Here is a 12,422-nt window from a genome sequence, read left to right as displayed (position 1 = left end):
CCACCTGGGAAGGGTGGCTAGTCGCACTCGCTACGGACTGCCATGCTGCAGCTTCTGGCTTCAAGCTGATGGGTGCCATGGGGCATCGGTTCTCAACCTGGGCATCCTGGGGGTCGAACGGCCCTTTCACAGGGGTGGCCCAATTCAGCACGGTAGCAAAATGACAGTGATGAACCAGCAACAAAAAAAATTTATGGTTGGGGGGTTCACCACAGCATGAGGAACTGTGTTCAAGGGTCTCAGCATAAGCAGAAATCTGGATCGGATTAACATTATCATGTGTTCAGTGTCAGCAGCTAATTTTGTCTGCTTATGTAAAAGGTTCTTGTGTATGAAGGGATCCTTTACTAATAGCTACGTTCTCACAAATCTATACACCCATGTAGCCAACACTCAAATGAAGCTATAACATATTTCCATCACACAGATTTGTCCTTCATGTTCTTTTCCCATTAATCCAATCCCCTTTGGTCTCAAAGACAACAGCCATTTCTCATTTCAGGTTTACTTGGCTGCTACAGGACTTCCTGTCAGGGGAAGCGTCTAGTGTGTATTCTGACAAGGTTCTTCTGTGGAGCACGGTGTCTGGGGCACTGTGTACAGGCAGAGTCCATTAGCTGCATGCACAGGGCTGATTCCTTTTGTACACATGCTTCTCCATTCTCCTGTCCTCAGGTGTGGGGTTTTCCCCATGGGGAGTGATTGCCTGATCTGGGCGAAATACCTAGAAACCGGAGTCAGCCCACTGCCTACTTCTGTAGCGCCAATGCCTTTGAAGTGGCTTCTACCTTTCTTCATGTGTGAAGGAAAAAATATCAACACAAAACTATTTCATGTCTGTAAAGAAAGTTTTCTCAAGGTACAGCCGCACCGCTTGCTTTCATAGTAGCCGTGGCTGCCTTCATGGCAGGACAGCAGAGATATGACAAAGACCATGTGCAACAGCAGGCCTAAGACATTTACTATCTGGCCCTTCACATCACAGCGGCTTGCCCTCTAACAGGAGGATACGGTCACATTGAAATGTAGTGCCACTAAAACAATACCATTGTGTAGGGCAGAACAAGACAGTACAACCTGCAGGAGCCACAATCTAAGCAAGTCAAAAACCTGCCCGAGGAGGAATACGGAAAACCCACTAGGGTGAGCAATAGAAAAGAGTTCAGACTGCAAGGTCAGAGCGAGAAGGCTTGCCATGCCTGGGAGAACACAGCAATCCCAGTGAGCTCTGGCTCTAGGCTGAGTGCGAGGGGGGCGGGGAGTCCACTGTATTTCTGGTTTTTTTTCTCTTGAGTAATGTAAATTTTAAATGCAATCTCTCGGTCACACTAACTACATTTCAAGTATGCCATTAGCCAGGCCCAGGTGTCTGGTGGCGACCAGATTGGATCAAGCCACTCCAAGTGCTTTTCCAAATGACCGACAAGGAATTCATTTGTTTTATGCCCTTTCCCCTGGTGAGCCACCTTCTGAGAGAGAGAGAGAGAGGGAGAGAGAGGGGGGGGGAGGGAGGGAGAGAGAGAGAGAGAAAGGGGGGGGAGGGAGGGAGGGAGGGAGAGAGAGAGAGAGAGAGAGAGAGAGAGAGAGAGAGAGAGAGAGAGAGAGAGAGAATGAGAATTCGCTTGAGTGCACCCTGGTAGAAGGTGGCAGAGCAAGGATTCAAAATGAGTCTGTGGTGGGCCACAGCCCACCCTCTTCTCCCCAAGTCTATTATGCCATCCTGAAAATGCAAACACTGCGTGTGAGGACATTCTAGGTGCAAGAGTGGCATTTTGGAGCTAGGAAATGGTAGCTTAAATGCCCCCATCTGCCAGATGATCTGAGAAGCCCAGAAAAGGGAAGGTGGGCCCCGTCTTAGCCATGCAGCTATGTGAAGGCAGAACTATGCTCAAAATAAGCCCCCCAGCTCCTGAACCCCCACTCTTCCTCCCACTACTTTTACTTGCAGCTCCATTTCTATCGGAGCCATGGTGGTGCCGTGGATTAGGTGCTGGGCTCTTTGTAAGGTGGGCCAGTTCAAGCCCACCAGCTGCTCTCCTGTGAAGAGGTACACCTGCAGACACTTGCTCTAAACAGGCTCACTCCAAGTCAGAATCGACCTAGTGACTGTGGGTTTGGGATTTTTTTGGGGGGAAGGGTTCTGTTTTTCATCATTAACATCAGCTACTCACATAATAACAAACAATAATGACAACAAGGTGCTATGCCTCCAAAGTCTATCCCTACACACCAAAGTCAATTGGCATAACACAGCCCACTGAAGAGTGTTCTGCCTCCTAATTTGGTCTCAAAAAGGGTCTTAAAAGCCTGTGAGCAGCCATTTAAGATGCAACTCTTAGTCTCTTCCTATCTTGTCCTTCGTGTCACTGCTTTGGACTTCAATTTTTCCATATAGAAACAAAGATCCTCTCTAGGAGAATTCATGTCCTCTACATCCACTCAGACACTGACCCTTGGTCCTTGAGTCCTGAATGTTTACAGTGACAAGGTATTCGTTAATGATAAGGGGCATTATCCTGAGAGACCATTCACTAAATGGCAAAAAGTAATCCCATAGCATCGGCAAAGGCTGGTAGTCGCTGCCTGAGAGGGGGTTGTCTTTGGAGAAGGCTTGCGGAAAGGGAGGAGGAATTGAAGTGCACTTGGTGATGAAGATCAGGGATTGCAGTCTTCAGTATGGATTGGGACTCTATGTAACGAAGATCAGAATCGTCATACCTAAACAGGGACATCATGATAAATGGAAAAATAGGGGGAGTTGTGAAGGATTTTGGCTGACTTGGCTCCCCAATCAATGCTCATGGAAGCAGCAATCAAGAGATCCACAGATGCATCGCATTAGGTAAATCTGCTGCACAAGACCTCTTTAGAGTATTGAAAAGCAAGGATGTTACTTTGAAGACTGAAGTCCACCTGACCCAGATGCTGATATTTTCCATAGCCTCATGTTCATGTGAAAGTTGGACATTGAATAAGGAAGCCTGAAGCCGAATCCACACATTTGCAGTGTGGTGCTGGAGAAGCATATTTCGAGTACCATGGAATGACAAAAGGACAAGCAAATCTGTCTTGGAAGTAGTACAGCCAGGGTCCTCCTTACAGGCAGGGATGGCGAAACTTCGCAGCACACATTTTGGACATACTGTCAGGGGAGACATCTCCCTGGATAAGGGAAGTAGAAGGAAAGCGAAAAAGAAAAAGAAAATCCCTGCAGGAGACAGACTGATACAATGGCTGCAACATTGGGAATAACTGTGAGGATGACACACAGGACTGTGCGGTGTTCTGTCCTGCTGTGCACAGAGTTGCTATGGGTCGGGACCAACTCGATGGCACCTAATAACTAATGGTAGCGCCAAGGGTAAGGAATGTGGAGTGGAGAGCAGGACTCCTGGTACCCACAACTGGCCAGCTGTACATTGGACCAACTCTGGGCTCCTGTAGCCATGCTGGGAAAGAGAGGATTGTCTTTCTTTCTTTCTTTTTTAATTGCTAAAGCAATCTTTGAAGAGAAAAATGGGAAAGGAAGCCTGGGTTAATGTGATGCAGCAAGGCTGAGTTGACCTTGGCTGAATTATAGATGCCAGTCTAGTACTTAGGCTTGAAAATTTCATCTCTGTTTAGATCATAAACCCACAATGAGCTACTCAAACACATATACTCCAGACCCCCTCCGTCACAGCCTGCCCTTTCTGAGCTTCTAACTCCACTTTGAAAAAAAGCAGTCTTTTCAAAGCAGGTGCATAAGCAAATGTGGTGAAGAAAGCAGATGGTGCCCAGCTATCAAAAGATATAGCGTCTGGGGTCTTAAAGATTTGAAGGTAAACATGCGGCCTTCTAGTTCAGAAACAACAAAGCCCATATGGAAGAAACACCGGCTTGTGTGATCACGAGGTGTCAATGGAATCAGGTATCAGGCATCAAAAAACAAAAATTCTTAGCATTATGAATGAGGGGGAGTGTGAAGTGTAGACCCAAAGCCCATCTGTAGGCAACTGAACATCCCTTAGAGAAGGGTCGCAGGGAGGCAAAAAGCCAGTCAGGGTACAGTATAGCAACAATAAAACATACATCTTTCCTCTAGTTCTTTAATGCTCACCCCCCCACACACACACACTATCATGATCCCAATTCTTCCTCACAAATCAAACTAGACCAAAGGATGTACACTGGTACAGATAAGAACTGGAAACACAGGGAATCCAGGACAGATAAACACCTCAGGACCAATAAATAGAGTACCAATACCAGGAGGGGAAGTGGAAGGTGGGGGAATAAGGGGGACCCGATCATAATGATCTACATATAACTCCCTCCCTGGGGGAGAGACAACAGAAAAGTGGGTGAAGGGAGACATCGGTCAGGGTAAGACATGACAAAATAATAATTTATAAATTATCAACGGTTTGTGAGGGAGGGAGGGAGGGAGGGAGGCACGGAGAAAGGGGGGAAATGAGGAGCTGATAGCAAGGGCTCAAGTAGAAAGCAAATGTTTTCAGAATGATGGCAACAAATGTGCTTGACACAATGGATGGATGTAAGGATTGTGATAAGAGCTGTATAAGCCCCCTATAAAATGTTTTTTTAAAAGAAAGAAAAAATAGCCTTTTTTATGAAACACTAAACTGTTATATACACCCAAAGGCTTTTTCCCTCCTAGACCTACTAGATGGGAAGGTTTGCCATGTGAGCAGGGTACAAGGACCTCAACTCGTAATTCATCCAGAAAATCTTTTTATTTGCTTTTGCTGAAAGAATACTTGTTTGGAAAACATTACACCTGTGAAACCCAAATAAGTCTACCTACATGGGAGCAGACCACATGTCTACGATATCCTCTGACCTTTCCCTCTAGAAACCTAGGAACAAAAAGTGAGGAGGCAAGAATGGCATAGCTACCAGTCCTTACTGCCTGGATCCTTAGCCTACAGGGGAGGTCCTCTACTTGAGCAAGATTGGCAGCTAAGATTGAATTTTTGGTTGTGCGTGAGCCCACCCTATACATAATAGGAAATTCAGCAGCATCCCTGACCACCTCTCAAACCACTGGATACCAGTACCACCCACCCACCCACACCAGTCACGACAAGTAAAAATGTCTCCACACATTGCCAATGGTCTCTGGAGGGACAAAATCACCTGGCCTGAGAACCACTGTCTTACAGACGCATGAGGCACTAAAAGGAGTTCAATCATTTGGGTTAGGCAGGTCTTCCTGGTGAGAGAGTCACAATAGCATCAGCTCACAAAATTTGTTATTTCCTAGAATAGTCAAAAGACACACCCTGCCCGCCCCTCTCCAAATTTAATAAAAGAGAACTACAGTCTGCAACATTTTGTTTTGCTAAAGAAAGCACTTCTCCCCAAATGATTACCCATTCTGAATGTCATCAAAGGGCAGTTCACAAAATGAAAGGCAGACTGAATGAACCATCTTAGACCTGAGCACCTTTCATTTTAAAAATACCTTTTTTGTCCCAATTCTTTCTCCTTTCCCAGCCTCCAGAGAGTGAGCTAGGTTGGCGAACACTGCCTTTCCACCTACCAGAAGCACGGCTTTGTACTCTCGGGGCTCAGAGACACCCAAAGGGGTCGTGGAAAGACATTAAGAGGCCCGCCATCCCTTTGTATTAAAAAAAAGCTTTATGTTTTTTAGTGCCTTTGCTGAACTTTTCCACTTCTGTCCACTATGGCCAGACACCAGCTCTTTTCCTGTCTATCATATGTAGCAACTGTCACAAAGCTTCTAGAATACTGCTTAGACTCATCACGACTTTGAAAAATACGGTCGTTATTTACATCCCTGCTAGATCCTTTGCTTCATGTGTATTTTTAAATATAACACATTTAAAAATATATTGGGGATTCTATGCATTTATGTGTTATTTCAAACATTATATTCAGAGATGGGCCCCATAGCCCTCAGGCAGTCAATGGGGTTCATGGACCAAACAAAGGTGGGGAGCGTACTCCAGGTCCAGTCCTCACCCCCCTCCCCGTCCAGTCTGCAGATGACACAAAGTAGAGGAGTTCCAGGACCAGGTGGTGAGTGGTGGCCTGGTCACCAATTCTTAGCTGGTCCTCAGACTCGATGGTGGCCCGTTTCCCCCTCTTTTGAAGCCAGCCTCAGGGCTAGGGTAGCGCGAGAAGCGTGACTGGTGTGCAATATTGAAAGAGTCACGATTCGCAGGGTCATGTAAATGCACAGTCAGCACTAGAGAGGCAGTGCTCCCTTAAATTAGGCATCTGGGGCACCTCTCTCCAGGGATAGTCAAATACATACTCAGAGTTAAGCTAAACTCTTGAAAAATGCCTTCCTAAGCACTCATTCTTAACCCTGGGAAACTTGGACAAGGTTCTGCTGCTCAGGCTGCCTCCCAGGCAATTCGTTCAGAATCACTAGGGGTGGGGGACCAGGCATCTAGATTTTTTCTAAAGCTCTCTCCAAGTGATTCTCAAGGGCAGACAATTGTACTGCCATGTCAGGACCTGCAAAAGATAAGGAGACCCAGACGCAGACACACACAAAAGGAGAAAGAAGGCATCAGGACACGTTTCTGGCTGGAGTGCCATCAATGCTGCCATTCTCTGAAATGGGAAAGGCTGGAGGGAAGAGGTTCACACGTCGCACAATGCCACGCACGAATATTCTCTCTGATCTGCCAGGGTGTAGCATCAACGACTAAGCTAATGAATTGCTAGCAACAATCTGGAGCACTGGAAAAAAACGGAAACTCATTGCCATCCAGTCCATGCCGACTCTTAGCAACCCTGTACGACAGGGTAGAACTGCCCTTGTGGGTTTCTGAGAGGTTAACTCTTGATGAGAGCAGAAAGCCCCCATCTTGTCTTTCTCCCACCAAGCAGCCTGCGTAACCACTACATCACCAGGGCTCAGAGCACTCTCAGGGACAGCTCAAAGTTTGGCACAAACTTGCCCTCACTCGTACTCAGCAGAAGTGGACCAAAGATGGTTATGAAAATCTTAAAATACGATCCCAGGAACAGAAATGGGAATAGCAAAACCAAAAAGTAGGGGGAAGGGGGGAAGAGGAGGGAGGGAAGGGGTACCAATCTCAATGAATGGCATATAAGCCCACACCTCCATCCAGGGGGAAGAACAACAGAACCCAGAGGGGAAGGGAGACAGCGGTCAGTGTGAGATATGAAACTAATCACAATCTATAATCTATCAAGGGGCCGCGAAGTTTGGGGGGGGGAGAGCTGATCCCAAGGGCTCAATAGAAAGTGAATGTCTAGAAAAGAACGATGGCAGCATATGTACGTATATGTCGGATACAATTGATGTATGGATTGTAACAAGAGTTGTAAGAGCCCCCAATAAAATGATCTTTAAAAAGGAGAAAATATTAAATAATGGCAGAAAACTCAGAATTAATTCTGGGTCTATGTAAACCCTTAGAAGTAAAAGGCAGGCAGCTGCCGGCAGTTACAAGTCACACTTTGGCCTTTCACCAGCAGAAAGTATTCACCTTTACAAAAGTGCTGGTTTATACACTACTCTCTCCCTCCCCCGCCCCCCCCCCCCGGGCAATTATTAAAACCAAAAAATCCGGGGAAATGGTGTTCTGTCTAGCTCACGGTAAGCAATAAAAGCATCTGACTTTCAGAGATGCTTGCACAGAACAAAGCAGCCCTAGCTTTCCTAGAAGGGAAAGTCAGTAGAAGCTACAAACTTAATGAGTGACAACTATTAGTGCTTAATGCCAATTCTGTTTCAACGCGATGCGGCGGCAATCAATGCCAGTGTCGTCTTCTCCATGACAACTGTCTTTTTAATGTGTTTCCCCCCGTCTTATTGTAGCAAGGAAGACCAAGCCAACTGCCCCATCAGTTCCGTGAACTCAATCAAGTATTAGCAGATGCCTTTGGCGTCAGATGTTTCCCGTTCAGAAAACGGTCGTGGTTACAGTCAACACCTTTTAAGAGCTAGACTAAAGGTTGACAACCTTGTGAGACGGAAGAGCCAATCCCACCCCTCACCACAATTTAAGAATAACTCGAGAGCCCTCAATATATTTCATAAACAAATGAAATCACTAATACCTGAATACTATCCTTTACATTTTGAATTTGACTTCAGAGACGCATGTACACACCCAAAGAGCCGCAGTTTGCCAACCGCTTTTCAGGCAAAGGAGGGAGTGACATTTAACCCAATCTGCCCTGCAGCTCAGCAGATCCAGGTGCCAAGCTCTGGCCAATGCAGTGTGAGTCACCGCCCATGTGAGTCACAGGGGCCGAAGACTTAAGGCAGCGGTTCTCAACCTGTGGGTCGTGACTCCTTTGGAGGGTCAAACAACCCTTTCACAGGGGTCGCCCAATTCATCACAATAGCCAAATGACAGTGATGAAGTAGCGATGAAAACGATCTTATGGTTGGGGGGGTCACCACCACACGAAAGGGTATGAAAGGGTCGGTCGCGGCATTGAGGAGGGTTGACAACCACTGCCTTAAGTGCTAGCGTGGGAGCCTCCAGTGGCCTCTCGTGGCCATTATGGAAGTATGTCTGGAGGTGCCACAAGACAGGGCAGCCAAGCTCACGGAAACATCCCACAGAGTTACCCTCAGCTGCTGAAACTTTTGTCCAAGGACAGCTCTTTTGCTGGGATCTGTGGTCGCAGCTGGTCCCACGTGACCCAAGAAGCTGAGGAGGCTATTGTGAGGGTTAGAGGAGGGAATCTAAGGAAAGGACTCACCTCAGGGCCTGTCGCCCACTACGCCCTCCAGAAATAGCACCCAGGGGACCGAACACCCCTGGTGGTTAGTGCAAAGGGCCTTGGGTCCTCCACAGCCCGCCACCCCATCTTCTCAGCTCCTGGGAGTTGCCGACCAGGTTCCACAAGCAGAGGGTGGGGTGAAGGCAGGGATGGCAAGGTGGGGAAAGCATCCAGTGTCGGGTCCAGGCATGTGATTGGGCTCTCCTGCGGACACTAAAATCGGGGTCTGGCGAAGATGATGTAGCAATGTGGAAAATGTGCTTGTGGTTAAGTCACAAGAAATGAAGGCTGAACTCTGCTCAGAAGGGAAAGGGCGCGAGACCGAAAAGCCATGAAAACCGGTACTGGCCACGCTGGTTTGACGGGAAAAGGAGGGATTGTGTTTCTATTGCAGGTATTTTTCAAAATATAGGGCCTTTGATGGCCACTTGTGTGGTGAAATGGTACAACGTCTCAGAACAGTAATGCATTTTGTCAAAATCTCAGTCGCCCAAACCGCCATCAGGAACAGTCCTGGGGGAGTTTGGGGGGGTCTGGGGAATGAATGCAGGTGACATCAGCAGGAAAGAATGGACACTGTAATTTAAAAAAAGCAGACTCAAAAACAAATAACTGCCCCCGGGGGGTTCAGAGACGAACTCCTTATGGAGTAGAAAGAGTCCTGTCTTTCTCCCGCAGAGCACCTGCTGGTTTCAAACTGCTGACCTTGAAGATCACAGTCCAACTCATACCGCCTACACCACCCCGGGGCTCCTACAAAGGTCGACAAGAGAATGTTATTTTGCTACCGGCTCTACAATTCCCGCCCTAACCCCCTCCTGCTAGAGCAAGAAATGTACTTGAGCTGCAAGTTAGTGAAAAGGAACTAGTCTCAGGTCACTCAGTGCATTTTTTTGCAGAGAAAGCAAGCAAGCAAGCAGCCATTTGACATAGGCGGCGAGGAAGGAAGAAGCAAACCCACCCCAGCTGAAGGAGCAGGTAGGAAGCCCACTGAAGAGCCAAACCCAGTCCCCCAAACATCCTCAGACTCCCAGATACTAACGTGTGCCAGTGTTGGCTACTCACCACACGTCACGCTCTCCATCCGCACCGGGAGGCCGGACTGGGCTGCCGCAATTAATTTCAGGGCCACGTAAAATTGCGTCGGCCCAAAATAGCCAACACGCTTCACGCCGCACAGATCTGTGATCTGAAACGAGAGACAAGAAAAATTGATGCCGAGAAACCCATTGCATAACAGGAAGAGGAGACAAGCCACATGATGCAATGCGGAGGGTTTCCCAGTGCCGCGACCTCGAGGGGCCTCAGAGAACCTAGGTGCGCGCAGACAGGGGCTTACAAAGCAGGTGATTCGGTTCCCTTCGACCTACTCCTAGGGTTTCTGGACCCCGAGAGTGAGGACTCCTCCTCTTTCACAGATAAAAATAAAGGTGACAAAGGGTGGTTGATATACTTCTTACATAAGAGATTGACTTCTTCCCCCCCCCCCCAGGGGGTGGATTCACATGTTCAAAGTCTAGAGAGTCAGTGGAGCGAAGCGAGGACAGATTTGCCATTACCCGTACTTGTGGGCTCTCCCAGTTTACCAAACCAAAGCCCATCACACATGTATTTTTAAGACAATGATTATGATCTTTCCTTCCCAGGCCTTCAGCCAGCACATTCCACCGCTGATAGGTGAGTAATCATAAATTCAGATCCCCAGTGATTTTGAAAGAGCTATTTCAAGGTCATTGGTCCTCAAAGCCTCAAATGAAAGTAGAAATTTGTTCAAAGCAGGGCCAGGTGGCCAGGCACCTTAGCTGCTCTGACTTCACAAGGGGGAGGGGAAGGGGAAGGGGAAGCAGAAGCAGCAACTGCCCAAGGTTGATTCCTATGTGATTCATTGCGAGCTTAGACGTGCCTGCCCTCAACCTTCTTCTCCATCGCTGAGACCAACTGTCCCTCCATGACATGCCCTTACTTCTCAGCTGGGCTTCGATAATGCGTTGCAATGACCACACAGAACCCACAGACAACTGTCACTGCCATAGCAACCCTATTTAGGGTGTCTGAGGCTATAAATCTTTATAGGACACGATAGCCTCATATTGGGTTTATAGACCCACCTTGTGAGTAGCAATCCAATGCTTACCCACCAGCTCCACCAATATGCCAGGAGGGATATTAACAGGTTACAATTCATAATCAGGATACCCTTTTTTGCTCAGGACAGCCTCTCCTCTGCTATGCCTACAGGTAAGCTTTTCTATGGCCCTTGGTCTACCCTCTGCCCTGCTCAGGCAATCTTTCAAAGTTCCTTTGGTACTGCTGATAATGGCCAAAGGGCATGCCACTCCATCACAGCCTCAGTGCAAAGGCACTCAGCTCTTGCTGTGACTCAGCAAACCTAGCTCCCCAATTAAGCGTCTGGAGCCGCTCTACTCCACATGTGAGCCTCCTGCCCGGCAGCATTCAACTTTCCTCTACCAGGCCCACTTCGTCTGCTGCTCCTCCCCACTCCTTGCTGTCATGGCTTTCTGCCCCTGCAGTGAGGAGGTTCTGGCCTTAGGAGCTTAGAGTCCAAAAGGCACACTCTACATCCAGATTGTCCTTCTTGATGGTAGGGAGATTCCCACCCCACCCCCTTCTGCTTCTGAAATGGCAGGATGGCACAAAGCACCGTGTTAGAGGTCCACGTTGTCATTGTCACAATTTGCACTGTTGACAATCACTCACAACTGAATCATACCATCCTGCAGCACCTTCCCACACCTATCAGGAAAAAGTCATTTGTTGAGAGTGACTGGCTATGGCTGTTGAGTCCTATCAAGGAATTCACTGCATCACAGGGGTGACAAAGGAGACATGGTAGCACGGTGGGCTAAGCATCGGGCTGCTGAGTGTCTGCACGGCCAGTGAAGCAAGCTTCAAACTCACCAGCTTTTCAACTATACAGCAGCAGTTCTCAACCTGTGGGTTGAGACCCCTTTGGGGGTCGAACGACCCTTTCATAGGGGTTGCCAGATTCATAACAGACGCAAAGTGACAGTGATGAAGTAACAATGAAAATATTGTTATGGTTGGGGGGGGGATCACCACCACATGAGGAACTTTAAGAAAGGGTCATGGCAGGAGGAAGGTTGAGAACCACTGCTCTACAGGGTCATTATGTGTTGGAATCAACTAGATGGCGGTGGTTTTTTTTTTTTTTTGGGGGGGGGGGGATTGGTGATAAAGTACTAAGCAAAACTCCTGGCCATCCTTGAAACCATTCATGTGACTCGCCTTTTAAAAAAAACAATTTATTGGGGGCTCATACAATTCTTATCACCATCCATCCATCGTGTCAAGCACATTTTTACATTTGTTGACCGCATCATCCTCAAAATATTTACTTTCTACTTGAGTTCTTGGTATCAGCTCCTCGTTGTTTCCCCTCCTCACCCACCCTATCCCCTCCATCATGAACCCCTGATAATTTATAAATTACTATTATTTTTCATGTCTTACACTGACCGATGTCTCCCTTCACCCACGGAACTTTTTTCAAATTAAAAAAAAAAGAAAAGGAAATAATCCCACTCATCTTCTTTAGTCCAAATTCCAAACATTCTCAGCTGCATTCATCTTCAATTACAAAGTTGTATAAATAAATATCTAATACACGAGAAGAACCTATAGATGAGTGTTTGTTTTCT

General features: G+C 47.4%; 1 protein-coding gene across 1 annotated transcript in view; it reads right to left on the bottom strand.

The window, feature by feature from the left end:
* REPS2 (RALBP1 associated Eps domain containing 2) overlaps positions 1-12,422 on the bottom strand; it is a 210,535-nt gene that overhangs the window by 129,448 nt on the left and 68,665 nt on the right. Inside the window, exon 2 of the mRNA XM_075539155.1 lies at positions 9,808-9,931. Within this exon, the coding sequence (XP_075395270.1) occupies positions 9,808-9,931 (124 nt within the window). The remainder of the gene's footprint in view (positions 1-9,807; positions 9,932-12,422) is intronic.

Source organism: Tenrec ecaudatus, chromosome X, assembly GCF_050624435.1.
Source record: "Tenrec ecaudatus isolate mTenEca1 chromosome X, mTenEca1.hap1, whole genome shotgun sequence".
Lineage (NCBI taxonomy): Eukaryota > Metazoa > Chordata > Mammalia > Afrosoricida > Tenrecidae > Tenrec > Tenrec ecaudatus.
This window is presented reverse-complemented; position numbering and strand designations above follow the sequence as displayed.